This window comes from Cryptomeria japonica, chromosome 4 (assembly GCF_030272615.1).
Source record: "Cryptomeria japonica chromosome 4, Sugi_1.0, whole genome shotgun sequence".
NCBI lineage: Eukaryota > Viridiplantae > Streptophyta > Pinopsida > Cupressales > Cupressaceae > Cryptomeria > Cryptomeria japonica.
This window is the reverse complement of record NC_081408.1, coordinates 127,511,807-127,538,977: the sequence shown is the minus strand read 5'-3', so window position 1 is coordinate 127,538,977 and position 27,171 is coordinate 127,511,807. Positions and strand designations below refer to the sequence as shown.

General features: G+C 36.0%; 1 protein-coding gene across 2 annotated transcripts in view; it reads right to left on the bottom strand.

Moving 5' to 3' along the window:
* Positions 1–27,171, bottom strand: part of LOC131074118 (pentatricopeptide repeat-containing protein At1g76280) — a 254,542-nt gene that overhangs the window by 42,806 nt on the left and 184,565 nt on the right. For both annotated transcript variants that reach the window (XM_058010671.2, XM_058010672.1), the window contains 2 exons: positions 3,800–3,946; positions 3,511–3,699 (listed from right to left, as the gene is read on the bottom strand). In XM_058010671.2, the coding sequence (XP_057866654.1) occupies positions 3,511–3,699; positions 3,800–3,946 (336 nt within the window). The remainder of the gene's footprint in view (positions 1–3,510; positions 3,700–3,799; positions 3,947–27,171) is intronic.

Genomic DNA, 27,171 nt, shown 5'->3' with positions numbered 1-27,171 from the left:
TGTGGCTCAATAAGAAACAAGGGTAGGTAGGAAATAGGTGTGGGTAGGTAGGAGAAATAATATAATAGTCCACATGAGGTGGATCACCCACTGAATGTGGAGTGTAACAACAAGATCAACACCATAAAAGGTGGAATTTCTCCTACACACACTATCCCAATGTGGCACAAACACCCAAGTGTCTCATACCCAAACTACTATGAAATGCATTATCCTAAGTAAACTTAAGTAAGTGTAATAATATCCAAGATGAATAATTATTTACACCAACAATAAGCAATAAAAATACTTTAAAAAAATTGAAAAAACGTGTTTACTCGCCAAAATTCGGCCTAGGTTCTACCACTGAATTTCAAATTCGCTAGAAATTCCCCAAAATTCGGCCCAGGTCCTTCTCAGCGAACCCACAGGGCAAATTAAGGACCCTTGACAAATTTGGAGAGAATTTGTAGAGGACCAGAATTTGGACAGAACCAAACCAGGACCCAACGATTTTCTAAAAGAATCTGGCAACTTAGTTCGAATACAATCATTGAAGTTTGGTGGTTTTGTTTAAGCTTTGGTTCTCATTTCCTCCAAGTTTAGATTAGAATTTGTTTCAAGTTTCTTACATTAAATGAAAGAAGTGATTGAATGCATTTGATTGAAATCTATATAATCCATACCACCAACTTTCTTGCTGATTGTAAGTTAGCCTTGTGTGGTCAACTAGAATTGATACTTGTACTTAACTTCAATTTGTGTTTGTTCATTGATATGCATCCAACTGATGGTGTCTATGTGATTTAGTATGAATTAGAACATCTATACTTTTACCTTAGATGATTGCACCAAGCTTGTGTCAAATTGTTCTTTGATGGTGAGACCTTGCCTAGTAGGATTTCATTAAATTGTTCATTACCTCTTGCATTCTAGGTTAGAATAGAATTTCTAAACCCTGTTCCTTTTTCATCTTATTTGAAATCTTTGTTAGATTAGATCAAGAGCTATATTGCAAAATCCTAAGTCATTGGCAAAATCTATTCCAATCCATGATACGATTGATAAATCTTAACAACTGCGTAAGTCCCTTATTGAAAACAGCAATTCACATTGACCATTGAGTTACCCTCATGTCAAGACCTGACCGTAGAAACCTTGGAATCATTTTAGTTCATCAGAGATTTAGCATCTAAGGTGATTTTGTTCAAAAGAGGGTAAAGTACTTTGGTATTTTATTCTATGTTTGACTATTCCTAAAAAACACATCAACAGAATCCTTGGGACAAATATAGACTTCCCCCCCCTCAAAGGTCACGATGTAACCCTTGTCCTCCCAAGTAGAGAACGACATTAGATTCTTTGTCATGCTTGGGACATACAACACATCCTCCACCAACAAAGGTTTGCCAAACTCACTTTGAAACTTGACCATGCGAACACCAACTGCATGGTAATTGGCATTGTCTCCAAACTCAATATAGAAATCCAACTCCTCCCAATTGGTGAAAGACTCTCTGACTCTTGTCATGTGGCAAGAAGCCCCACTGTCAATATACCACACATTGTTGGCAACTGAACTCGAGAGACAGGCAATGAGTGAAAACTCATTCTCAAACTATGTTGCAAACTCGTCCACCTCTGCAATAGTCGCAACCTGCTTCTTCTGCTTGCCCTTGTTTTTCTTATTTGAGCACTAACTGGCATAGTGACCCAACTGATGGCAACAAAAACACTTCACTTTACTCGGATCTTTCTTCTTCTCACTCTTGGAAGAAGACCCTTCACTTGGCCCTTACTTGGCCTTCTACTTACCCTTGCTTGCAACTGCAAGGTTTTCTTCCTCTTCAACCTTCTTCACATGATCTCCTAGGTGAGCACTTTCACGAATCTCCTCCTGAATGAAATCATCCCAAAGCCTCACCTAGTCAAGTGGGTGATCTCGACCGACAACACACTTAACAAACACTTCCCAATGCTTCAGAAAATCATTCAAGGCTATACGCACCAGCTCATTATCAGCAATCATCTCTCTAACAGCAGCCAACACATCCCTCGCCTATGTCAACTTGGACAAGTAAGATGTCACACTTTCACCCTTGTACATCTTGGTGTTGTGCAATTTGTCCTTGATTATCATCTTACAACACTAATAAAGTTTCATGAGTGTATCCCACATCTCCTTAGTAGTGTCTTTCCCTTATAGACGGAGAATCAAGTGATCTCTTACCCAATCAAGGATAATTCTTTGCGCATTGGCCTCCTGGACTTCATGTGCATCTAGGGCAACGGGATCATTCGTTGGTGGAGACACTTTTGTACTAGCATAGGCCCACAACCTGTTCTCAAGAACTGATGTAATTCAAACCTTCCACTACAAGGTACTTTGAGGTGCCCTCAAGCCTATCCTCATCGAATACTGCTTGCCACTGTAGAATAAAACCCTCTAAGAAATTCAAAACTGAAATCAGATTTTTCCTTGAAATCTGTGTCACAAAACTTGGCTTCATATTCAAAGTTTAGAGCTCTAATACCATGTTAATTTTTATATATAACCTAGTTACAGATTAACTGCTCAACAAATTTCACAGAATAGAACCAAAAGTAATTTTTATCTATCTGATTTGTAACAGCCAATACTATGGGTTAATTAACAGTAAAAAACAGTAGAAGCAAATTAACATGAAACCAATCACATCAACAAAACAACACAGATATACCCAGGAAACTCCAGTGTGGGGAAAATCTGCAAACATTGGCTATTTTATCCAGCTTCGGGAGTAAGATTTCTCCAGCAGATTTCAAGATTGCTACAGCCGTTACACACACAAATTTTGACCTCAAAAATCTCTCTTTCTCAGCCCTCTCGTCCTCACAGTCCACATGTGCAGCCCAGCTGATTTACTCCAGCATACAACAGAAAGATCTAGGTCTCACTATAGGTAACTCATCTTCACAACTCGCTTTCTCTGCCACAATACTCGCTCTCACTGAATGTCCAACTTGTGAATCAGTTTCGAATCCAAGATAACTTATTATGTTAACTAATTCGAAGCTGAGATAATTTTTCTGAGTCACACACCTGCATGCATGCGATTCCACATTGAGCATGCAGTCGGCATGCAAAGACCTTTTGAACTACAGAAATCAACACCAAAAACACCGTCCACAACACAAATTACACATTTAGACAACTTTAATAAAGCTGATCTACAATGAAAAACTAGGATCCACTAAGAGGTTAACTTCAGTATTTATTACAATTCTCATTTTATAAAGCTACTCTAGAAGACAAAACTGAACTCCATTCAGAGGTTAATTTTATTATCTATTGCAACTTTTTGTTGGAAATTCCTGGTTGTAAGGTGACAAATTGAAATATATTGAATCTAGCTCATGTTAGCTTAAAAGTTTGCATGCAAAAACATGTATTATACCAAAACCATTCTATATATCTGAACCATTTCTTTTCAATATATGTAGCATTACACAAGATACCAAAAACATTAAACATCATTCTTTAGGAGTTACCTTCATAATGCTCGTGTGAGTGCGAGCATGATGTTTCAATCCACGTTGCAGCATCGTGTTCACCAATTCTCGAGCAGAATTGAAATCTCCACTAATGCTGTAGCAATCAACCATGATGGTGTATGTTTTTACATCAGGCTTTATGCCAAATGACTTCATCCTCCCAAAAATACCTATGGCCAGCTCCCACTACACAGACAAGATTTACAACTCTTCAGTAAAGTTTGTATACCACAAGTTCATCAAATTTAAGATAAATATATAGGTCTATGTTGAGAAGAAAGCATACTTCCTTAGCATCAACTAGTGCATGAAGTACAACATTGTATATGTCTGATCCTAGAAGAGGAGCATCTGAACCATTGAAGCGGTCTTCTAAATCATGAAGATACCGTACTAGTTCTCTGATCATGCCTTCTGCTGCAAAAGCTGTCAACTGCATCCATTTTCAATACAAAAGTTTTGAGTCCAGATATAACATTAAATGCCACTTGCAAAAGGCGAGTGAAGTACTAAAAGCACATATGGAACCTGCTGCATCTGTCTACAAGAAGAATCTTCATCTAACAAACAACTGAATTTAAATATAAATTTGTAATATTTCTCACATATAAGTAGGTTATGGGAATACACAACAACAATTGCAAACTGCAGTTCAATAATCTATATTCCTTATGATGTGCCAAACTGCCTTTGCCAACTGAACTTAGAAAAAGATCATATATGTTAGAGAACCGGTCATCAAACCTTAATAAACAATTGCCTTTAGTCATAACGCTCAAAGTTAGTGAATATATTCAACCCATGCTAGTATTGAAACTGTTATAGACCTAATTAAGCCCAATTAGTTATTAATAGTCACTAACAACTAACACGACCTATCACCCTGTTCAATGTTAAAGGGCAAATAGAATAAAAGATTGTAAGGGAAGCTCAAAGATTATAAACAATGGATTCCCTCTCATAAATAGAATTTCAATAGAGCTTCTCAAGGTAAACCCGGAAATTCAAGATGAGACTTTGCATTACAAGATGTAGAAGGTACATTAGTATATGGAGTATCCCTCCTTTTTCAGATAAGAATGAGTAATCAGGAAGAGTGGGAAGCATTAGTGTCAGGCTTCGCAACTGCAACTTCCCAGGATATAAAAAAATTGATAGTAGACTGTGATTTGATGGGGCTAATAAATGCATTGCTAAAAGGCACTAGTAACAATTGGAAAATAGGACGCAATGTACAAGAAGCTAGAGAAAAAGGAGTAAAGTTCAATCATCTTGGATCTAAACATTGCAGAAGAGAAATGAATTTTGTAGCAGATTTCTTCACCAATCATGGCATGGATCAAACCCCTATAACTGCAACTTATAGTCACTTATCAAGTGTTTGGGAAGGGCTGGATGATAAGTTGTCATACATGCCATTTTAATTATTGAAATAATATGAGAGAATATCAAATCAAGAGTGAGGAGTTTACATTGGAAGAGAATGTGATTAAATCATTCATATGCTTAAGGCATGTGAAGTTTATAAAGAATTGTTCTGTCTAACGAGAATTGGCTTCCATGTTAACAGTGAGCAGGCATTCTCATATGGAATTGTGGAAGTGGTGACACTTTAAAGAAGGCCGGTTGAATGTAGTTTGGGATTTGGACTGTTCATTGTATTATTCTGCTCCATTATAATGGCTAAGAAAACACATGCACCTGTGAGAGATCCAAAATGTAAAAGGGTAATCTCAAATAGGCATTTCAAGGTGAATTTTGCTTGTAAAGCCTCAATAACTTTACAGTTTGTAAAAGAAACACTTCGTATGGAGAGGCTGGGTATGGAATAGTTGTCAAATACTTGTGCAATGATTTGCATGATTACATATCCAAGCTGGTGCAGGTTTTTCCCAGCATAGACTTATATGTGTTGCTTCTAAAACTATTTTAGCTAGAAGATTTTTTCGCCATGGAAATGTAGGAGGGGGAGGCAGAGATTAAGGTGAAGGAAATTGAAACTTCTAGGAGAAGACCTGTCAACAAAGCTAGATATAGAGGACAAAGGTGAAGTGTCCAATGTAGGAGTAAAGATGCATAACAAGGATGCTAAGCCTTCTTAGGGCATATTGTAATGATGTGGGCAAGGTGCTAAGAGGGCTTATGGTTACACGCAATAGAGAGGTTTTATAAGTGTCGAGTGAATTCAGAATCCCTTTATTATGTCTCTAGTTAGTATGATGCTAAAACCCCAAAAGCTGATGGGAGCACATAGTAGGTAGATGCAAGTGGAGGAAGCAATGGACATGAAAGAAATAAGTACAAACAATGCATATAAGTGGGGAATGTGCTAAGGATGTTTTGCATGAGCATGATTATAGGCATGGAAGAGTTGGCAAGTATACTAGTTGCAAATGATTTAGTAGGTTGAGTGGATAACCTTCCCCCATGAATATCTTTTTCTAACTTTCATGGAGAGTAATTGATTGTGTTACTTTAGTTTGTATTGTGTTTGCTCCCAAGGTGACAAAGATCTTTATTGGTATAAAGTTTATTGTTTTTAGTGTCTATTATCTTGGCGTATAAATAACCTATCACCCTACCAATTTATTCTTGCCTATCCATTACTGTACTGTTGTTATATATTCAATATTTTGATACTAGCGTTTCAGAGGGAGATTTTTGCAAGTGTTTCTAGAACAAGGATGGGAGCAAAACATTAGCATAACTTTTCATCATACCAATTCATTCTTACCTATCCATTACTACATACTTTAATTAATTCAATATGTAGATACCAATGTTCTAGGGAAGCATCCCTAAGACTTTTGCAAGTGTTTACTGAGCAAGGATGTCCCAAAGATACCAAGATGGGAACAAAACATTCCCTTGCCATTCCAACAAGTGCTCCATGCATGGGTAGTTGCCCATGGGGACAATCCCCTCTACACGGACATTCCCTATTCCACAAAAAAAAGATTTCAATAGTTTTAACTATTTTAAACACATTTGCAAAAATACAAACCCTAGACCTAAACTAAATGGGGGCTCCTAAAAAATTGTTCAAACACTAGGCCCTCCTTGTTTGAATCACCTTCACTGATTTGCATTGTACAAGAGGAAGAAGAAGAATCTCCACTTCAAATGTTGATACATCAATTATTAATGTGGAGCAAAACTAAACAAAATGAAACAATATCTATGGGTAAATCATTCTTCAAATCAATAGGGGAAGCAATCTAAGTGTTAGATATTTTGTCACTGATGTCAAAGGATGATGATCAAGATTGTCTAGCTGCTTGAGCTACTTGGATCCATGCTTGAGCTGCTTGGTTCCGTGCTTGAGCTGCTTGGTTCCGTGCTTGAGCTGCTTGACCTACTTGGATGTTGGTTGTCTGGTTGAGCTAATTGTCTACTTGCTTGAGCTACTTGCCTATCTAGTCGAACTACCTTGTTGTCTAGTTGAGCTACTTCGTTGTCTGGTTGAGCTTCTTGATTGTGTGGTTGAGCTTCTTGGGTGTCACCTTGAGCTCGATGCTTGTCCATGTCACCTGCCAGCTTGTCTACTTCAGTGACACCATTGTAGTCGGCATAAAATGCCTATGGTTATATTTGATAATATTTATTATCTGACAATGTATTAATTAATTGTATTAAGTGGGTTGTCATTCTCTATAATGTCCCCATTTTTGGAGAGGAATTAATTAGTTAAGTTGTTTAAATTATTATTATTTTTCATGGATAGCTTAATTAATTATTTTGATTAATAATATTAAGTTAATTATTTATAAAGTTATCAAATAAATTAAAAATTAAAAGATGACTTTATATTTAATTACTTTAATAAAGTGACTTAATTAAATTAATATATCATAAAGTCACTTAAGTGAAATAATATTATTTTAATATTATTTCTAGAGACTTCTAGAGATGGGCTGGAAAAAGTATAAAGGGAGATCTAGTTGAGCTTCAATGCAGTTTGGGATTGGATTTGATATTGGTTGGGTTTTGTAGAGCCCAGAGGTGTCTAGAGAATTTTGTCTTTGGGAACGAAAACTCCCATTGATAGCATGACTGAGGGAGTGAAAGATCTCTCGAGGGGTTGCATTGAGGAGGTGATACTTCAGTCATCTTAATTGAGCTTCATTGGTGGCCAAGGGCCAGTTATATTTGGGTTCATATTGGAGATATTTTTGGCATAGAAGTGTCTACAACAATTCTACCATTTAGAGCTGACTGCACTACATTCACTGAGTTCTTAATCTCAGTTATTCTTCAGATTTATATCAGATTTGGGGAAAGCCACGATTTGGCTCATTTTGGCCCACACTTGCATCGGGACACTAAGAAGGGTAGGTCGATCAGATCAGCCATACCCCACGTTTTTGCTCATACCAACTCTTTGGTGCATCGATTCCTTCCCTTGATGGGAGCGCTCACTTTGGAGAAGGTCAACGATGATGCTTGAGGCTTAAAAGAAGTTGTACCTACTGTTATTTATTTATTATTGTCATCAACATCAGAACAGGGGCAAATTTGCAAAAGGGGTCAATTCGACACAAGGAAAGCATAAGGGGATTCGATATTGCTTGCTTCTTCTTCTATACTCCTAGGCGCTTCATTCCAGATGCTTTTGGCATTGTTTTTATTGAATTTCAGTTATGTATGCATGAGTTATTGGCAGCCATTGGTACTCAGAAATTCTGAGCCATACTTCATTTGTAAGCCAAGAGTCTTGGCCCTCGTTTGGACATTTGTAATCAGCCTATTGTTTCTAAATAAAGTAGAAATAAGGTTGCATATCATTCACATGTTATATGATTGCATGCCAAATATTTGTCCAAATGTCAGTCTGCTGTAGGTGTACATTCTCTACATTATGATTCATGTATTTGCATCAGAACAATTGCACATTCATCCTAGAAGGTTATCTTCTTGTTTAGTAGCTGTTTGCAAGTCATCTTTTGATTGTAAACCTAAGTTAATGGTGTCAAAACAAGTCTGAAGTATTATATCAATCAAAACTGCATAACACGCAGATTGAAAAAACAGATTGTCAGCAAATATCCCTTGTATTTCAGTCAACACACCGCAGGGGATATTTCACTCTCAGGTAGTTAGGTGTCGGTTGGTTGACGATTGTGTACCTCTCGGTAACCGTCGAGTCTTTTATATATTTTGTGTACTGCCAATGAAGGTAGTACGGTATAGTCGGATCTATTGTAATCCTTGTCCGACCATCTCTGATCTTCTTCTCTGTAATAATTGCATGTGCGAATAAAGATATATTTTATTGCCATGTCTGGTATGCATTGTCATGTACATTATTATTTCTTGTATTTAATTTACCAATTGTAGCGGTAAACAACCATCATCAATTGAAAATTCTAATTCAGTGGTCTCAATTTAATATTCCTTTCATCACTTCAGATGCTTGATGCGACTTTAATATTGAATCAGATTGGTTATATTTTAGCATCCTTTCTATATTGTTAGAGAATATTGAAGATGGAGGTTTTACTAAGTGTTATCTGAGTTATGCTACTCAAAATTATGTCAGAATTTATCATTCAAAAAAAAAAAACATTATGCAGAGCTGCAAATGTAACGTGAGTCAAATGCTATTTTTGGAGGGATCGTGCTAACTATGTGATTCTACACATTAGAAATAAACAGTCAAACTTTCTAAACTTGTTGCGGAAGAATCATTCTTTTTAAACAGATACTAACAATAGTTCAAGTTTTTGGATGCATGGCATTTTCTAACATTAAGGTGCTATTATATAGTGTGTTGTAGACAAGGATAATTAATGTTGTGCTATTATATAGTGCGCTGCAGTCAAAATTTATTAATGCTATGAATACCGTACTATTTTTGGATGCATCGTGCATGTGTGATCTTTAAAACCTTGCACTACATTTAAAAAGTGGGTGAGTATAGATATGGAATTGTTGAATGAACAAACAGGCTGAGTGATATATTTTAGATTGTGTGATTGGTGTGCAAGATTTGGAACTTTACTCATGAAATGCAATTGAAAGAGGGATAAAAAGCGGTGGTGTTGGTGACAAAAAGGATGTTATGTAGCTGGTTGTATAATATAAAATCTGGTAGATAGTTTCCGGAGTGTGTGTTAATGGATAGATCTTCATCTATTCGGCGTTACTTATAACCGCAGAGGTGAGACACAAAGTGGTGAAGGGGATTATCACGAGAGGTGCAAATATATAGCGTGTTGAATATGATAGAGCTTGTAATATATATAAACAATGGAGTTGAAAAAATAACAATTGAATCAACAATAATTATGTATCAAATTGGAGTTGGTGCTTCAACTAAAAGAAGTTGATGCTTTGAGAAGAGGAGAGTCCGTGCTCTTAGTGAGTTGGTGCTCACTTTTGTAATTTGGGTTGGTGCCCATTTGTTAATGAAAACTATTGCGTGTCGTGGTGTTTTACCCGAAAGGGTTTTCCACGAGAAAATTGGTGTTTGCATCTTGATGTTTTCTCTCTCTATGTTTTAAGAGGTTTCATATTTTTGAAATGGTTTAAAATATTGATTCACCCCCCCACCTCGGTATTTTCTGTGTGCCTTTCAATTGGTATCAAAACAGGTTACCTTCGGAAATTGAGCTTAAACGCTTGGAGGTTGATCCTAATAGCACACATGTGTGCTCTTGAAAGTCTTGCTACAAACAGAGCACCCTTGCTCGATGGCTCCAATTATGCTTCAAGTGTGTTCGAATGTGAGCCTATCTTATGTCCCTTGGCTTTGATGTTTGGAACAACATGGTGTCTGGGTAACGAATCCCTTCAAATACTCCAACAAATGTTGATGGGAAGAGAGCTTTTGAAAGCAATGTGAAAGCCATGAATACAATTTCATGTAGCTTATTAGAGATAGAATTTGTGAAGGTCATGCAATATGAAACAACTCATACCATGTGTGGAAAACTCCAAAATCCATATGAAAGAGATGTAAAAGTTTAACAAGCCAAACTTTAGACTCATATAATGCAGTCAAAAAGCCTTAGAATGTGGGAACTACTTATTTATTGAGAGTTGATGAAGTTGTAAACTCTCTTAAGGGCTTAGGTGAAAGGGTTGATGACAATATTATTATTCAGAAAATCTTAAGATCTCTACCCTTGAGGTTTGATGCAAAAATTTCAGCAATTGAAGAGATGGTTGATCTTGACAAGATGATTGTTGACAAGCTTCATGGAATTTTAATAGCCTATGAGATGAGGACAAATTCTGATTCTTCATCCAAAAGGGAGATAGCCTTCTCAAGCCTCGAAGAAAAGTAAAGATAAGGAACGTGTGTCAAATGATAGTTCTGATGCAGAATCTGATTCTAATGAAGCACATTTTTTAAGAAAGTTAAAAAAGGGTTTTGGAAGATATAAAAGCAAGCTACCTTTCAAGTGTTTCAACTATGGCAAGGTAGGACATTTTGCAGCCAAATGTCCATATGAGAAGAATGAAGACAACAGTTATGAAAAGAAGCCTAAGCTCAGTAAAAAGAAATGCAAGGGAAAGGAAAAGAAGACTCAAAACTTCAAAAGGAGTCTTTACTCTAAGGAGGAAAGTTTTTCATCAAATCCTAGTGAAGAGGAGTCTTTAAAAGATGAGATTCTATTCATTGCCCTAGAAGAAACTATCACTGAAAATCAAGAAGAAGAAGACTACTTTGATGAAGAGGAAGTTGATCTTGAACAAGGACTGATAAGTGCTCTAAATGAAATCAAGAAACTTGAGTAGAAAAATCAGAACTTGAAGATGCTATTTCAAGAAGGAAATGAAGATAAGAACAAGACATCTCAAGCTTTAGAAGACGCAATGAAATTGATAGCTGATTTGAAGGTTCAGACTGAAGAAGGAAAGAAAATAGAAGAAGAAATCAGAAGTCAGCTCAAGCTGAAAGAAGACAACTGTGAGAGATTTCAAGCTGAAAATGTCTCACTTAAAAAGTTAGACACTATTGAATCATGAGAAGATAAATCATAAAGTTTCTCTATCTCTGAATGACATCTTAGGCTCACAAAAACAGTCTATTGATAAAGGTGGAGTTGGCCTTGAAGAGGGTCAAAGCTCTAAGTCTACAAAAGAAGAATAGCAAAAGACAAATATTGATAGCACAAAGGATTCAACATTAAAAATCAAAAATAATGCTTTCAAGAAGCCTCCTATCTCAAGACAAGCACATATGAGCAGGATTAACAATTCTTTTTTTCATGGTTATTGTTTCTCTTGCATTTATTTTGGACACAAGGCAATCAATTGTAGAATGTTTGCAAGAAATGATTTCAGACTTATGAGTAAGAATTCTTTTGCTCCTCCATGAAACTACAATGTTATATGTTATAAATGTAATAACTTTGGTCACACTGCAAAAGCTTGTAGAAGTGGTATAGCAGATTTCTCTAATCAAAACAAGAAAATTGAAAAAGAAGACAAAGCCAAAGAGGTTGCTAAGGTTTGGAAGAAAAAGGAGAAGTGTGTGTTAGTTGAATCACTGATTGTGCAAACAGCCTCTCTTGCACAAAATGAAAAAGACATATGGTATATTGACAATGGTTGTTCTAGGCATGTGATTGGAGACAAGCAAGTTTATCACTCTAAAAAGTACTAATGGAGGTAAGTTAAGATTTGGAGGCAATACATCTACAAAAATCAAAGGCACAAGTACACTTGTTTTGAATAATGGTGAGACAAAAGTTAAGAGTGTCTTATATGTAGAAGGTTTGAAACAAAATTTATTAAATGTGAGTCAATTATGTGATCAAGGACACAGTTTGGTTTTTAATTTAGATTGTTGTGAGATTAGAAAAGGTAGTAAACATATTGTTGATGCAAGCAAGGCTGCTAACAATCTATAAATTCTTGATGATATCAAAAGGGAGAAGTTGGGAGTGATTTCACTAAATCAATAAATTGATGATTGAACTCAGGGGGAGTTTTCATTGTCACGTTCTTTCAGCCCCATTTCACTTTGTAGGTTGGTTTCAGTCATTGATGTCAAAGGGGGAATAGTAAGTCAAGGGGAGCAACATTGTTTTAGAGTTGTTTTGGTTTCAAGTTGGGTTGGCATCAATGACAAAGGGGGAGATTGTTGGACATTTTGTCATTGATTACAAAGGAAGATGATCAAGGTTGTCTAGCTGCTTGAACTGCTTGGTTGGCTCCTTGAGTTGCTTGGTTGTTTGGTTGAGCTACTTGAGCTACCTGGATGTGTGCCCTGCCCGAGCTGCTAGGTTGCATGCTTGAGTTGCTTGGCTGTCTAGTTGAGCTACTTGGATACGTGCTTGAGCTGCTTGGTTATCTGGTTTAGCTTGTTGGACATTTTGTCATTGATTACAAAGGAAGATGATCAAGGTTGTCTAGCTGCTAGAGCTGCTTGGTTGTTTGGTTGAACTACTTGAGCTACTTGGATGTGTGCCTGAGCTGCTAGGTTGCATGATTGAGTTGCTTGGCTGTCTAGTTGAGCTACTTGGATACATGCTTGAGTTGCTTGGTTGCGTGCTTGAGCTGCTTGGTTGTCTGGTTGAGCTACTTGTCTACTTGCTTGAGCTACTTGCCTATCTAGTTGAGCTATCTGGTTGTCTGGTTGAGCTACCTGGTTGTGTGGTTGAGCTACCTGGCTATGTGGTTGAGCTTATTGGGTGTCAGCTTGAGCAAGATGCTTGTCCATGTCACCTGCCAGCTTGTCCACTTCAGTGTGATGCATCATCATCATCATCAGTTGAAAATTCTAATTCGGTGGTCTCAATTTAACATTCCTTTCATCATTTCAGATGCTTGATGCAACTTTAATATTGAATCAAATGGGCTATATTATAAGTGTCCTTTCTATATTGTTAGAAAATATTGCAGGTGGAGGTCGTGAGGTAATGGGATCAAACACTGTTTTATTAAGTGTTATCTGAGTTATGATAATCATAATTATGTCAGACTTTATCATTCAAAAAAAAAGTTATACAGAGCTGCAATTGTGATGTGAGTTGAATACTATTTTTGGCAGGATCATGCTAACAATGTGATTCTACACATTAAAAAAAAAACAGTCAAACTTTCTAAACTTGTTGCGGAAGAATCATTCTTTTTAACGGATACTAACAATAGTTCAAGGTTTTGGATAAAAAAAAACAGTCAAACTCTCTGAACTTGTCGCGGAAGAATCATTCTTTTTTAATGAATGCTAACAATAGTTCAAGGTTTTGGATGCATGACATTTTCGAACGTTAAGGTGCTATTATATAGTGCGTTGTAGACAAACATTAATGTTGTGCTATTATATACTGCACTGCAGTCAAAGTTTATTAACACTATGAATACCGTACTATTTTTGGGTGCATCGTGGGTCCGTGATCTTTAAAACCTTGCGCTGCATTTAAAAAGTGGGTGAATACAGATATAGAGTTGTTGAATAAACAAGGCTGAGTGATATATTTTAGATTGTGTGATTGGTGTGCAAGATTTGGAGCTATATTCATGAAGTGCGATTGAAAGAGGGATAAAACGACGGTGCTGTTGGTGACAAAAAGGATGTTATGTAGCTGGATGAATAAATTATAAAATCTGGTAGACAGTTTCTGGGGTGTGTATTAATGGATAGAACTTCATTTATTCAGCGTTACTTATAACCACAGGGGTGAGATACAATGTGGTGAAGGAGATTATCACGAGAGGTGCAAATATATAGCGTGCTAAATATAACAGAGCTTGTAATATATATAAACAATGGAGTTGATAAAATAAAAAATTGAATCAACAGTAATTGTGTATCAAGCTAGAGTTGGTGCTTCAGCTGAAAGAAGTCGGTGCTTCAAGAAGAGAGAGTTGGTGCTCTCGGTGAGTTGGTGCTCAATTTTGTAATTTGGGTTGGTGCCCATTTGTTAATGAAAGCTATTGTGTGCCGTGGATTTTTACCCAAAAGGGTTTTACACGAGAAAATTGGTGTTTCAATCTTGATATTTTCTCTCTCTATGTTTTATGAGGTTTAAAATACTGATTAATCCCCCCTTCCCCCCTTCGAGTATTTTCTGTGTGCTTTTCACTAAGACCCAAATAAACCTATATCTAAAATAAACTAACCCTACACAAATACAAAATATGTGAGATGCTACCCCAGTTAGCCACTAGTTTTGTTTGCACATTTCATTAATCCCTCCAATGAATTAAAGTTCCAACATTAGGTCAAACACTTTGCTTCCTCACGAATTGTTCACCATTATTTATGCATTTCTCTCTATGAACATTCTGACAAAGGATTGCATAAATATGACAGCGATTACAGATTTATGCAATTCTTTGTCAAAAATCCAAAACGCCATGACACTTACCCATCCATTTCACTAATTTTAGAACAATGGCAATCACACACCCAATCAAGGTACTCCGAAGCTGCCAATATTCACTCAAACATAATTTTCATTTCAATTATATGCTCACAAAGCTTCATTTTGGAATGATAAAAATACTGAAAAAAAACTTCTAGGAAGTAAGAGAATTAACTCCAATGTCTACAAAATGATTGAAAATTTGTAGACCAATCCATTTAAAGCTGGGTCATGCCTAAACAGACCACTTTAAACTTGAGTCAGCCCTGATTTAGAAAAAAACTTGTTTAAAAGCTTGATTTTCACAAAGTTCCTACAAGGGTGTAAAAAAACACACTACACACCTTCCTGTCATCAATGTCACGATCACACGTGTAAAAGCCCTTTAATTCCTTACGACTATTGATCTTTAAAGGCACCACAAGGATATAAAGTTCCAATTTTATGTTCTCAAAGATGCCATTGATGAGTTTGGTCTTAACAGTGTGGTGCAAGTCAAGATAAATGTAACATATGGGTGCATGGCAATAGGGAAGTTGGTTGAATTTTCCTACAAACATATTTATTGGACCTTTGTTCATGTGCATGACATAAATAATACACTAAAGGGCATGGGCAAAAATTACTAGATCACACAAGTTGTAGTTGATACAATAAATGTGCATATTTTTATTTGCATTCACCTATAGACTTCATAAACATCACGATTTATTCACGTTGAGAAGATGATTGAGTTGTAAGCACCCTTAGAGTTAATGGCTATGGGACAAGAGTGGAATCAATGGTCAAGTCAAAGACACAAGGGACAAGAGTGAAGGAATTGGTGAAGAGTAACAATCTTTAGTTTGATGCCAAATACATCAACTTCATCATTTCTCTAGTGTTCATGATGATTACATATAAAGACTCTAAAAATCCAAGACTTGGAGAATAACACGAGTGCAACGATAGCATGATTGGCCAAATGAAGGATATTGTACAAAGAGAGACCTCACCTTCCAGTTCTACAATGAGCACTTTCATCCTATCATTCAACTAAGGAGTGAGAAGCCCAGTAATCCAATGCACATGGTGGCCTATGCATTGAACCCTAAGTGGTATGTGCCAAGGCCTAGTAGAGTTGTCCTTTTGGCAAACAATGAGGTGAATAGAGGCTTTCATGGAGGCAATCAATGAGAAGCACAATGCAAGGAAGTCCGCAATCATCCATCATGAATGCATCAAATTTATCACATTCATGGGCTATGTGCATATACCAAAGATAGATAGAGAGACCATGGCATGGTAAGACCCAATAGCATGGTGGCATTTGCATGGATCTCCACCACTAATAACACACTAACAGTACACCTCTTATCATGAGTTTGTAGTTCCTCTTTATCAAGAGTGGCCGGATTACTCTAAGGGAGTGGAGAAGCTTTTGTTGCACGTAGTGCCATGTGTTGCCAAGAGTTATGAGAAAATCCAATATTCTCATGTGTCACAAAGGTCTTAGTAGTAAAAAACAAATGATTAACAACACAACACATAATATATAGAAGGTTGTGTCCTACCACACACCTATATAGAAGGTTGTGTCGTACCACACACTACATTAAGGTCTATTTTGGATCAATAAATAAGACATAAATCACTTAAATACCTTTAAACACTCATTATACGGGCAAATGAGTAATATAAGACAATAAAATAGTAGAGAAAGCGAAAATCACAAGGGAAGAGGAGTATTGAGAGTTATCATGAACAATTATCATGAAGAGGCATAAAGAGGAGGTTTAAGGAAGAGACTAATTTGAGATAAGGGGTTGAATGAATATGAATGAGTAATGTAATTGTTATGACAAGTGATGAAGATGTAAAAGTACACAATTCATTTTTGTTATTATATGATAAAGTTTATTGTAATGTCCCTTGTAAGATGGTTAGCTCAAACCCACCATATTTTCACATCAATTCAAATCCTAGCTCTTTTTGATCACCAAGATCCGAATGTGAGCAAGGTGAGAGCATATGGAGACTAAAATGAGGACAATAAACATAAAAAGCCAACTTATTGGCGGCAAGCTGACCAGTTACAAACATTGTTAAACTGAAAGAATTGATCAACACCTAATTGGTAGATAAAGATACACAAATTAAAGAGATCCAATAGTGAACAAACTAAGATCTTCTTAAAATAATTTGGATCTGGCAGTGAACTGACTACATTCTTCTTGTAATATCAAAACTATTTCAAATTGGCAGTAAATTGTCCAATCTATTACGATGTAAATAATATGCATGAAATATTCTGATTAATGATGTCAAAATATCAAAAGACAAAATAAACAATCAGCAAGAGGAAACGATATCAACATTATTTTTTCTGAACTGATTGAAATGGAATAATGCAAACCTCATAATATAAGATCACTACTAAAACTCCAAACGATTGTTGACGATGTTGCTCAATCAACTAAAAATGCCCAACTATACAATCTAAATTCAGTTATGAAAATCTGTAATACCCAATAACTCCTTGAATGGTATAAACAGCCCTTTGAAAAAGTATAGCCTTCAATATTAACACATGTTCCTAACAAACAGACCCCCAAATAATACGACATCCTTCATTTCAATATTTTAGACTATATGGCCAAACTATTAAGATACAGCCAACCCCAAACTGAAATGTAATTGCAGAGATTAACTTAAGCAAATGATATGGTCTGGAAACAGCAATAATTTCCACACCTCAAATCATAGTTGAAAAACTCGGACTCGGCAATGACTCTGCAAGCCTAAAAAATTTTAAAAACTCAGGAAAAAACTCGACAATAACTCGGTAACTATATCGAACATTTGAAAATACAGTCATATAATCATATTACATTTTAACTAGTTATTCAGTCATATAATCATATTACATTTTTATTCACGCACAAAAACTAGATGAAAACCTAGGCGCATCCTGTCTCATGGCCAAAAAATAGAAGTTGCGAATCAAATTTGTAATTCCTAATGAGTTTTTCTCGAGAAATAGGGTTTAACCCGTGAGTTTTCGCGAGTATTTCCTCAAAAATGCTGCGTGTTTTTATAGAAACTCGGAACCGATTTTAATGGCAAGTGACTCGGCTAGGGTTTTGACCCGTGAGTACTCGTGAGTTTTTGAAAAAAACGTAGAGTTTTTCATCTATGCCTCAAACACATAAATATGTCTGTAAATTAATATTATGTCGAATCTTCTACAATTGTATGAGCTACAAGAGAAGTGCGTCCTGTTTGAGAACTAATGATGTGGCCTGCAAAGAAATAATATTTCTTTCCAAACTTGATTTTCTTGCCAACACCCTATATTCCATGGACCACAAGATGATTGCATACAAGGAGGGTCCAACATCATCTTGGGATATGTGACAAAATTGTTGAGGATGATTAGTTCATGTATGCATTGGTACATTGTATTTGAAACTTTTTATTACAACATAACTATTGCAAACTTAATCAAATCTTGAAATTGAATATATTGATATTTGATATATTCAATGAATTATTGGTTCAACAGTCAACTATTTGTGTTTACATAATTATAATTTGCACTTTCTTTTACCCTTTTTCTAAATTAATTTTTCAAATATTATATGTTATCTGTGCCACTATCCCCAAATTTTAAAGAACAAACAACTATTGTCCCCAAAACTCATCCTCCAATCAACCCATCATAAAACTTCATGGAACATGGACACCAAATAGGACAATATTTGGCAAGTCTTCAGTTATGTTAAATGCAAGTGTCCAGTGCTTCATGAATAGGCTAGATTTGTCAAGGAACCAAAGTCATCCTTGGAACATCATACCTTTCTCTTGCAAAATTGAAAAATATCATGCCATATCCTTGGGCATCATAAGAATATTTGTCATTCCTATTGAATTCCAGTTTTCTTTCATCCATGTTCTTAAAAGTTGTGGGTCTCGGAATGTTCCCATCAACCAACAAATCGAAGCTCTTTCCCTCATTAGACAAGTGTTTGCTCCATTTCCTTCAAAGTGATATTTTTGGCAGCATTTCCTCTTTGGTTGCCATTGGATGATTCAAACTACTCTTTTTTTCTTTTGCATGGTATTGCATAAATCAACAAATCTCTCCTCCTTGCTGATCTTTGTTGGTTTTACCAATGTGCCCTCCTTTGAGATTTGATGGTTTTAGGATGGCTGGTTGAATAAGGTCAAGGCCTCAATGATTGTGGTGAATGTTCATGAATCTTTAGTATAATTGATGGAAATAGGTCAGTCAGTTGGGTTTCCTTCTCCCCTTCCTCGGCTCAACTTGTGAGTGCTCAAATATAGAGATATAGGTCAATGGTGCATAGCTTGGAGGTGAGTGGATAGGCTGATTCCCTTCATTCCTTCTGTCGGATAAACTATGGGGCATGCTGCTAGTATGTGGGCAAGCTTATAGGTACGATGGCTAGTAGTTATGCATAGAAATGAGGCGCATAACAAAGATATAAGGCTGGGGGGTGGCCATATCTATTAGAATAATATCTTTCTCTATGTTATTAATGGTCATTTAAGTTGTTTCTAATTTCACCTCTAGTTAACGATTGTTTCTTTTAGAAACATCGTGTTTGTAACTCTATTTAAAAGAGCTTTGTCTCCTCGATTAATTGAACAACATCGATCCTTTGAAATCCATATGCTTTTGCATCTATATTATGGTATCAGAACAGAAAGAAAAAAAAAATTCTGAAAATTTTCAAAAGAAATTTTTCATCACTGAAAAAACAAATCTAGGGCCTGTGATTTTTTCAGAATTCGAAATTCAAATTTTTTTTCTAAAGGGTTTTCTTTCAGGCAGTTTTTTCTACTGTTCTTCGTGTTTTCTATGGCGGGTTTCTTTTTAACTAGACCTTCGTCCCGCAACGCCATTAATCCTCTATGCATGACGCGATTTTTTCCACCTGCAAATTTTTTTTTCTGCCATTTTTGGACGGAAATCTGCATTTTCGATTAGGGTTTTTACCCTTCAAATCAAGTCGAAATTTTTTTCTGATTACAGATTCTTGGTGGGCTTTTTGAAATCTCAACTGGGCTGTTTTCAGAATTTTGTGGGTGCATTGTTTTCCGTGCCTCGAATTTCGTGCCAGCGTATTTCAATTTTGATTTCAGATTCTTTCTAGGTTTTTTGCAAGGATTTTTGGGTTGTCTTCGGATTTTTTTGGGTCAGCCATTAAAAAATTTCAAAATCTGTGCCAGTCGTACTTCATTTGTTTTTCAAAGTCTGTACCTATATCTGCCTCTATTTTTTGCATTGGAATTTGTGCTTGGACTTGTCTCAGTGCATCGAACATCGTACCTCAATTTTTGTGCACTTAGCATCTTCTCAGTACCTCATTTTTCGTGCCTCAAAAAGCATGAAGATGGCTTATGGGCATCGATGTTTGTTTCGGTTTTTAATATTTTTTTACCTGAAAAAAATTCTTATGGGTTTTAATATTTTTTTACCTGAAAAACATTCTTATGGGTTTTAATATTTTTTTCTCTTAAAAAGGTCCCTGGGTTTGTAAATATTTTTTGTCCCTGTAAAAAAAAATCATGGGAGGGTTTATGATTTTTTTCCACAAAAATTGTACTTTGCTGCAGTCTGTTTTTCGTCGCACCTGGAGTTGTTGTGCGAACATCTGCACTAGTCTCTTATTTGCAGTCTATTTTTCGGGAATCTTGCTCATCTGCAATAGTTTGAAGGGTTTGCCGATTTTTTCCTCAAAATCGTGACAGTTGTTCTTGGTGTGTCTCTGGTTATAGGGAGGGACAGTTCTCCAACATTAGGTTGGACGGTTGCTGTTGTTTTGGGTATCTCCAGAAGTTCTGCAGTTTCTGGGAGGGTCGGTGGTAGACTCATCTCAAGTGGCAGAGTTAGTGGCAGGCTCTTGTCATCTGTTGCAGCGTGTTCTGAGAAGAAGGGGGCAACCTTCTCTATTATTTCTCTTGGTAGTTAGAACGATGACCATTAAGGGAGGGTATTAGAATAATATCTTTCTCTTTGTGTTATTAATGGTCATTTATGTTGTTTCTAATTTCGCCTCTAGTTAACAATTATTTCTTTTAGAAACATCGTCTTTGTAACTCTATTTAAAGAAGCTTTGTCTCCTCGATTAATTGAACAACATCGATTCTTTGAAATCCATATCCTTTTGCATCTGTATTAATATCCCTAATATAGCATAAACGGGAGTAGAGTGTGGGCAGTTGAGGGGTGAGCTCAATTGTAGAGCTTTCCTTTCCTCTAGCTCAACTATTGGTCATGCTAGTAGGTGAGCAATGTAGGGGTGCATATTTTTTTTTTTAAAAAGACTGTAGTAGTAATATCAAAGAGTGAGGCAGAAAATTCTGGTTTTTCTTATATGATTAAAACACAGGTTAGAAGCAATGTGCATGCACAGGTTTAACATATAAACAAGTTTATGCAGAGGTTTAAAATATAAATAAGTTAGTATTAACTAATAAATCATAATCCAAAACTATAAAGCATCAAAGGTGCTTGGTCCTCACTCTTAAGAAGTTAGTGTACAAGCCTATCAATATATTACAACAGTTTGTAATACAGATTTATATATTGTATCCATCCACAAGCGTACGTGTGTTTCTCCTAGCTAGATCCTAAAAAAAATCTTAAAATTCCTAAATGATACCTATAGAAGATGTTAGGGTTAAAAATCTAGGAATTTTATAATAATCAACTTCAACTCTTTGCAGTCTCTGGGAACAGGCATTGCCTTAAGGTTGATCTTACTCAATAAGATCAACCCATGGGAGAACTACCATAGAATTGTAGGGGCCCTCAGCAGCAGCACCTGCCCCCCATTGGCCCTCACATCCCCAAACCGCAAGTTTTCTAAACAAATATCATTCTCAGGAGTACCTTGGCAAACCAAACGTTAAAGATACTATCAATTTCTGGCATATCATTGGGCAAATATCAGGAAACTTAAGAAAAGAAAAACTCAAAAAGAAAAACAGAAATTACCTGATACTTTTAACAAAGCCATCTTAATTGCAGAGACACACATTTGTGTCCATGCGAAAACAGTGTACACCATGTATATTGATATATCGATTTTCCTCAATAATTTTGAGATGGCTGAATACAGTGCACGCTACATGGTGCAATTCTATTTACCTCAACCTTAAAGTTCAAACAATTTTAACCCTCAAAATCAATTGCATGCTACAATCTACAAATGTCAAGCTAGCTGATATGAAGCATGATCTACTATGGATCTGCAATTCCTGATATTTTTCAATGACCTACACATAACCAAGTGATGCTAGATCATCCAGCTTTTCTATATAAAAGGTAAATGGATTAAATTGTCTTATACTAGCTGGATCTGATCGTATTGCAATATAAGCTGCATTGCTTACAATCACTTAGTTCAGTCATGCACTGATTTATACCACTATTTATTGCTGAATAATATACTAGAAGGCCCTTCATCCTCCCAATTTGATGCAAATTCAGTACAAAGAGATCTAGAGACGTTTACTCAATCCTCATGCTATGGTTCATGTTGTAAACGGTAAACAGGATAACTAGCAAGGCACCATGTTCTCATGAAGACCAAACGCAACACCATCTACATATCCTAAGCCATTGCATACAAGAAGATCTTGTTTCTACAGTGCTCAGAACATTCTATATTACCACCATCATAACACCTTTCCCAAAAGATCTGCAGGGCACTGACACAGCTCACACATTCTTACTCCCTTTGAGTACATCAGAATTTGCACTCAAAAGTTTAAGGGAGTCAAACAGAGATATCTTCCTACTCACCATCATGAATTCTAACAAGGCAATGAAAAACAGAGCTACCCTTAATATCCCTATAACAAAAGTTGCAAAGTTCACACAGAGTGTAAACAATTGTGTTATGCCGTTTTCACACATTGCCCCATCGCAAACAGGGACCCCCACTTTTTTGCTTTTTAGGTAGATGTTTTGCTTAGATTGTCTTGGCTTGGCGATAATTTCCTGGTTTTAACCTTTGCTTATGAGAGGCTGTCATACCAAGATCAAAGTTATTTATTAGCTAATATTGACAAAAGTTAACATGAAGCGAGAAATGTCGTCAAAAGATGTGAAAAGTTGTCAAATTACAAGGAAGTCATTCAAAGAATTAGGTTGTCTATGTCCATTTAATTTTGTCCTCATGCAAATCAAATTTCCACTCTTCCTTTGAATTTGAGCTAAAATGATGAAAATTGTTGCGAGTTAATGTGGATTTTGTGATGACAAATGAAAAGTCCCAATAGAGATCGATTTTCCACTCCCGAGAAGAGGATTTAATGAAATGAACATAAGAAGCGAACTTGTCCCTATGGAAACCAATTTTCCACTCCTGAGGGTCTGAATTGAAGAAATCGATGTTGAAAATCCATTAAGTCCCTATGGAAATCGATTTTCCACCTTGGAAATGAACATGCAATCTGAATTTGAACAAATTTGGACAAGGAAATTCACAAGGATCAATTGGTCCCGATGGAAATCGAATCTCCACCAAGCAATTGAATCAAAGATCAATTAAGCCCCTATGGAAATCGACTTTTCACTCCAAGTTCAAGAAGAAAGGAATTTGAAACAAGTTTAAGAGCAAAAATTGGGATCATTTTGTCCCTATGAGGGTCAATTTTCCACCCTCCCCTCAAAAATCAACTTACCTATGGGGTGTTACATTAAAAATGGGGTAAAAGTTGGGAACAAAAAGACCCTATGTAATGTCTCCTTTTTGGGATGATATGGTTTATGGTTGGATTAGCCTATCATTGGCCCTTGTAGGCTAAGACTGACAATTAGAGGGTCTCGGTTGACAGTGTGGGAGGCTTATTTCCATTCCAGAGGTCAGAAGTGTTCAGGATTGCTTTTCGTTTGGTTCAATTTGGCCTTCGTTTGACTCTGTTCCACACACTTACTATTTATAGTAAGTTTGTGGTTGATTGAGAGGGACCCTTACTATTATTAGTAAGGCAGTCAAATGCGCAGTGGATGCAGTTATTGACCCTTTGGTTCAGACAGGATTGAAAAGTAATAAATATTCGAGAAGTTATTAATGTTTAATTGGCCTAAATGATAATTATTTATTAAAAGGTGATAATATAAGTTATAACTTAATGTTATAACTTGAGGGTCAATTCATCATGAAAAGGGGGCCACTTGAGGAATTGATTATGAATGCAAATCTTAATGAAATAACATTTTAAATGTTATTAATATATCTTTTATGGGAAAGCGAGCCTTAAGGAGGAATTAAAAGTAAAGGAGGATTTATCCCACATTAAGCGTGAAGATTGATTTGGAGTTTCAGGAGTCTTTATAAACAAACCTTGTCTTCCTTCAGAGCATGTTAGGAGATTATTTCATTGAAGCTATTTCTCCATTGTTGCTGGAAAACAGTGACTGGATTGTTCTAAGGACGAAATCCCTTGGAATTTGAAGGTTGGACGAAGCCCCAACTTTCCATGAGAAGTGAACTCATCTCAGAGTTTGCTTCTGAACTTAATGATAGAAGTTTTGGTTCAAATAAGAAGCTATGATGCAGATTGAAGGTGGCGTGAATAGTAAATTGCTACAGTACCCATGAATAGTGACACTACAGTACCCGCGAACAGTAATTACTACAGAACCTTCCTCTTGGCAAGTGTTTCAGAGAATACTTATTTGCAGATCAGAAGTTTGAAGATTATTGTTGAAGAATATTTGATTGTTGGCTGTGTGCCATTCTTCTTCAGAACCCAACAATCAATGCCTAGCGTCCATGAATAAGGGTTTACCATTGCTGCACTGATCTTCAGAATTGCTGATGCTGATTCTTTCATATCAGATTTTCCAGTATTTGACTTCAGTCATTCAGGTATGAAGATTAAAGAATTTTCCATCTTTGTTTGTAGAGCTGAAGTAAATATATTGAAATATTGCATGTTACTGTAAACTGAAACAAAGTGTATCAGACCTAATTTGCATTGTTATCAGACCTGATATAGTGGCAATAAAAATTCATTTGAAGGGTTGAATGTTCATTATTTATTTATTCAAGTTATCGGTTATCTTTTCTATGTATTAGTATATGTTTTGGACTTGCAAATCATTCAAATACACACAAAACAAACACATATAGACTCAGAAAAGCAGAACCTAGGCATTGCATGCCAACCATTTGACGAAATGTCAAAAGGTCAAAACTAAGTTTTCAGAGGAGAACTAGTAAGGGTTCTTACACCCTATAAGGTTCGATTTTCCACTCCAAGCCTAAAAAATCAACTTACCTATGTGGTGTGACATCAAAAGTAAGGACAAATGTTAGGACAAAAGTAGAAACTAATTTCTCCCTATAGAGGTCGAATCTCCACTTGATGGAATACCTAGCTACCATTGAGCAAAAAGTAGAAACTGATTTGTCCCTATGGAGATTGAATCTCCACCAAGGAAGATAGCTTGCAAGGATTGAATGAGAATTTAAAAGGACTAGTCCCTATACCTATCGAATTCCCCATGAGTAAAAAAACTTGCAAAGGTTAAGATGAAATTTCATAGGGACTGAATTGTTTTTATCAAGCTCGATTTTCCACTCGAAGGTAAAAGATGAAAAGGTGGCGCGAAATTTTATGAGGATTGATTTCATCTCAATCATGATCGATTTCCCACTTGAAGGAATAAATATGTTGCGGAAAGGTGAAATTTCATAGGGACTGAATTGTCCCTATCACAATCAAATTTCCACTTGATGATTAAATGTATGAAGATAATGAGAATTCTAATAAGGACTAACTTGTCCCTATGAGGATCAAGTTTCCACTCTAATGTGGTGAAGAAAGTCAAAGTGCAAGTGAATTTCATGAAGATAATTCAGTCCCTATCAAGGTCGAAATTCCTATCAAGGAAATGCAAATTAAAACAAAATTTTCTAACGAAATCTGAATATCCAAAGGGAGGTGCTCACCTAAGCATGAAAGTTGGGACAGCTTAGTCCCTATAGGATGCGATTCTCCACTTGTGATGTTTCAAGATTCAAAACACAATTTTTTAAATAAATTAATACCTTTGATGTTTCACATTCAAGTCGATTGGAGGGGAATGATGAAGAGTTGTTATTTGAAAAGGCATGAAGTGATTCACATGCATATAAGGGAAACCCAAGCGAACTATTTCAATCACTCAAATTTCAAAGAACCAAGGCACAGTGAACTAAATCAGTCAGCAGAGCAGCGAATTCCAAAAGGATTTTTCCATTTCTAAAACACAGAAGAGAGAGAGAGAGAGAGAGAGAGAGGGGCTGATCACAGATCAAAGCCCTCATCATTAGCAGTTAGAGTAGGAAGAGGAAACTTGAAATTGTTGGTAAGACTTGTGAATAAACATACTTTTCATTGAAGGTATGGTGGAATGAATTGTTTTTTCTACATGTTGCATGGTTTCTTGTTACCTCTCAAGTTTTAGTTGAAGTTCACTGATTATGATGGAGACGTGTGTGGATGTCAATAATTCCTTGGTTCATACTATTTGTGGTTTGTTGTTGTAAGCTAGAGCAAAGTTAGATTGAACCTTGTTATCGTGCTAAGTTCAATTGTGGATACATGTTCAAGTTGCGCCATATTTGGGTATTTGTTAAGTTGTTGAATTGGGTACGGGAACGGGTACATGGGTATGAAACGTCGGTACAGCAAAAACGTTGTTGGGGGTTAGGTACGTTTTTGGTACATTCATACAAAAATAATATATATATATATATATATATATATATATATAGCTTAAAAAAAGAATTAAATTTAGAATGTCATATACCAATACATTTGCTAAACAAAACCATTACAAATTTCAAATATTGAAACATAACATACTAATTTAAATTCAGTTTTCAATACCAAAAAGATGAAACTAGAATCTCATGATAGATAAGTTCTAAGTTCACTAATCGGCACTGTAGTTCTTAAGAATATCAAAAGATCAAACAACAATCACTAAACATTTCAAAAACATTTTGGCATCTAAATACGTGAACCCTGGACGTACACACAGGAATTCGATTTAGAATCTGATTCCAGTACGTTTCCTACTTGAAATCGCCCAAAAAATCCCACGATTCAGCAACTTAGGGTATTTGAATGAATGTTCATGATATGAAAACCTTTATCATCCTTAGACGATTGCACTAATTTGTGAAGTTGTTCCTAGCATTGCAAAGCAAAGCTTCATTTAAAGAATATGTCCATCCAAACATCATCCATTTTTATCAATGATCTTAAAATTAGATTAGTTTCTCAACCCTTAATTCCTTTTACTATTTGTTTTCCAAGTTAAGTA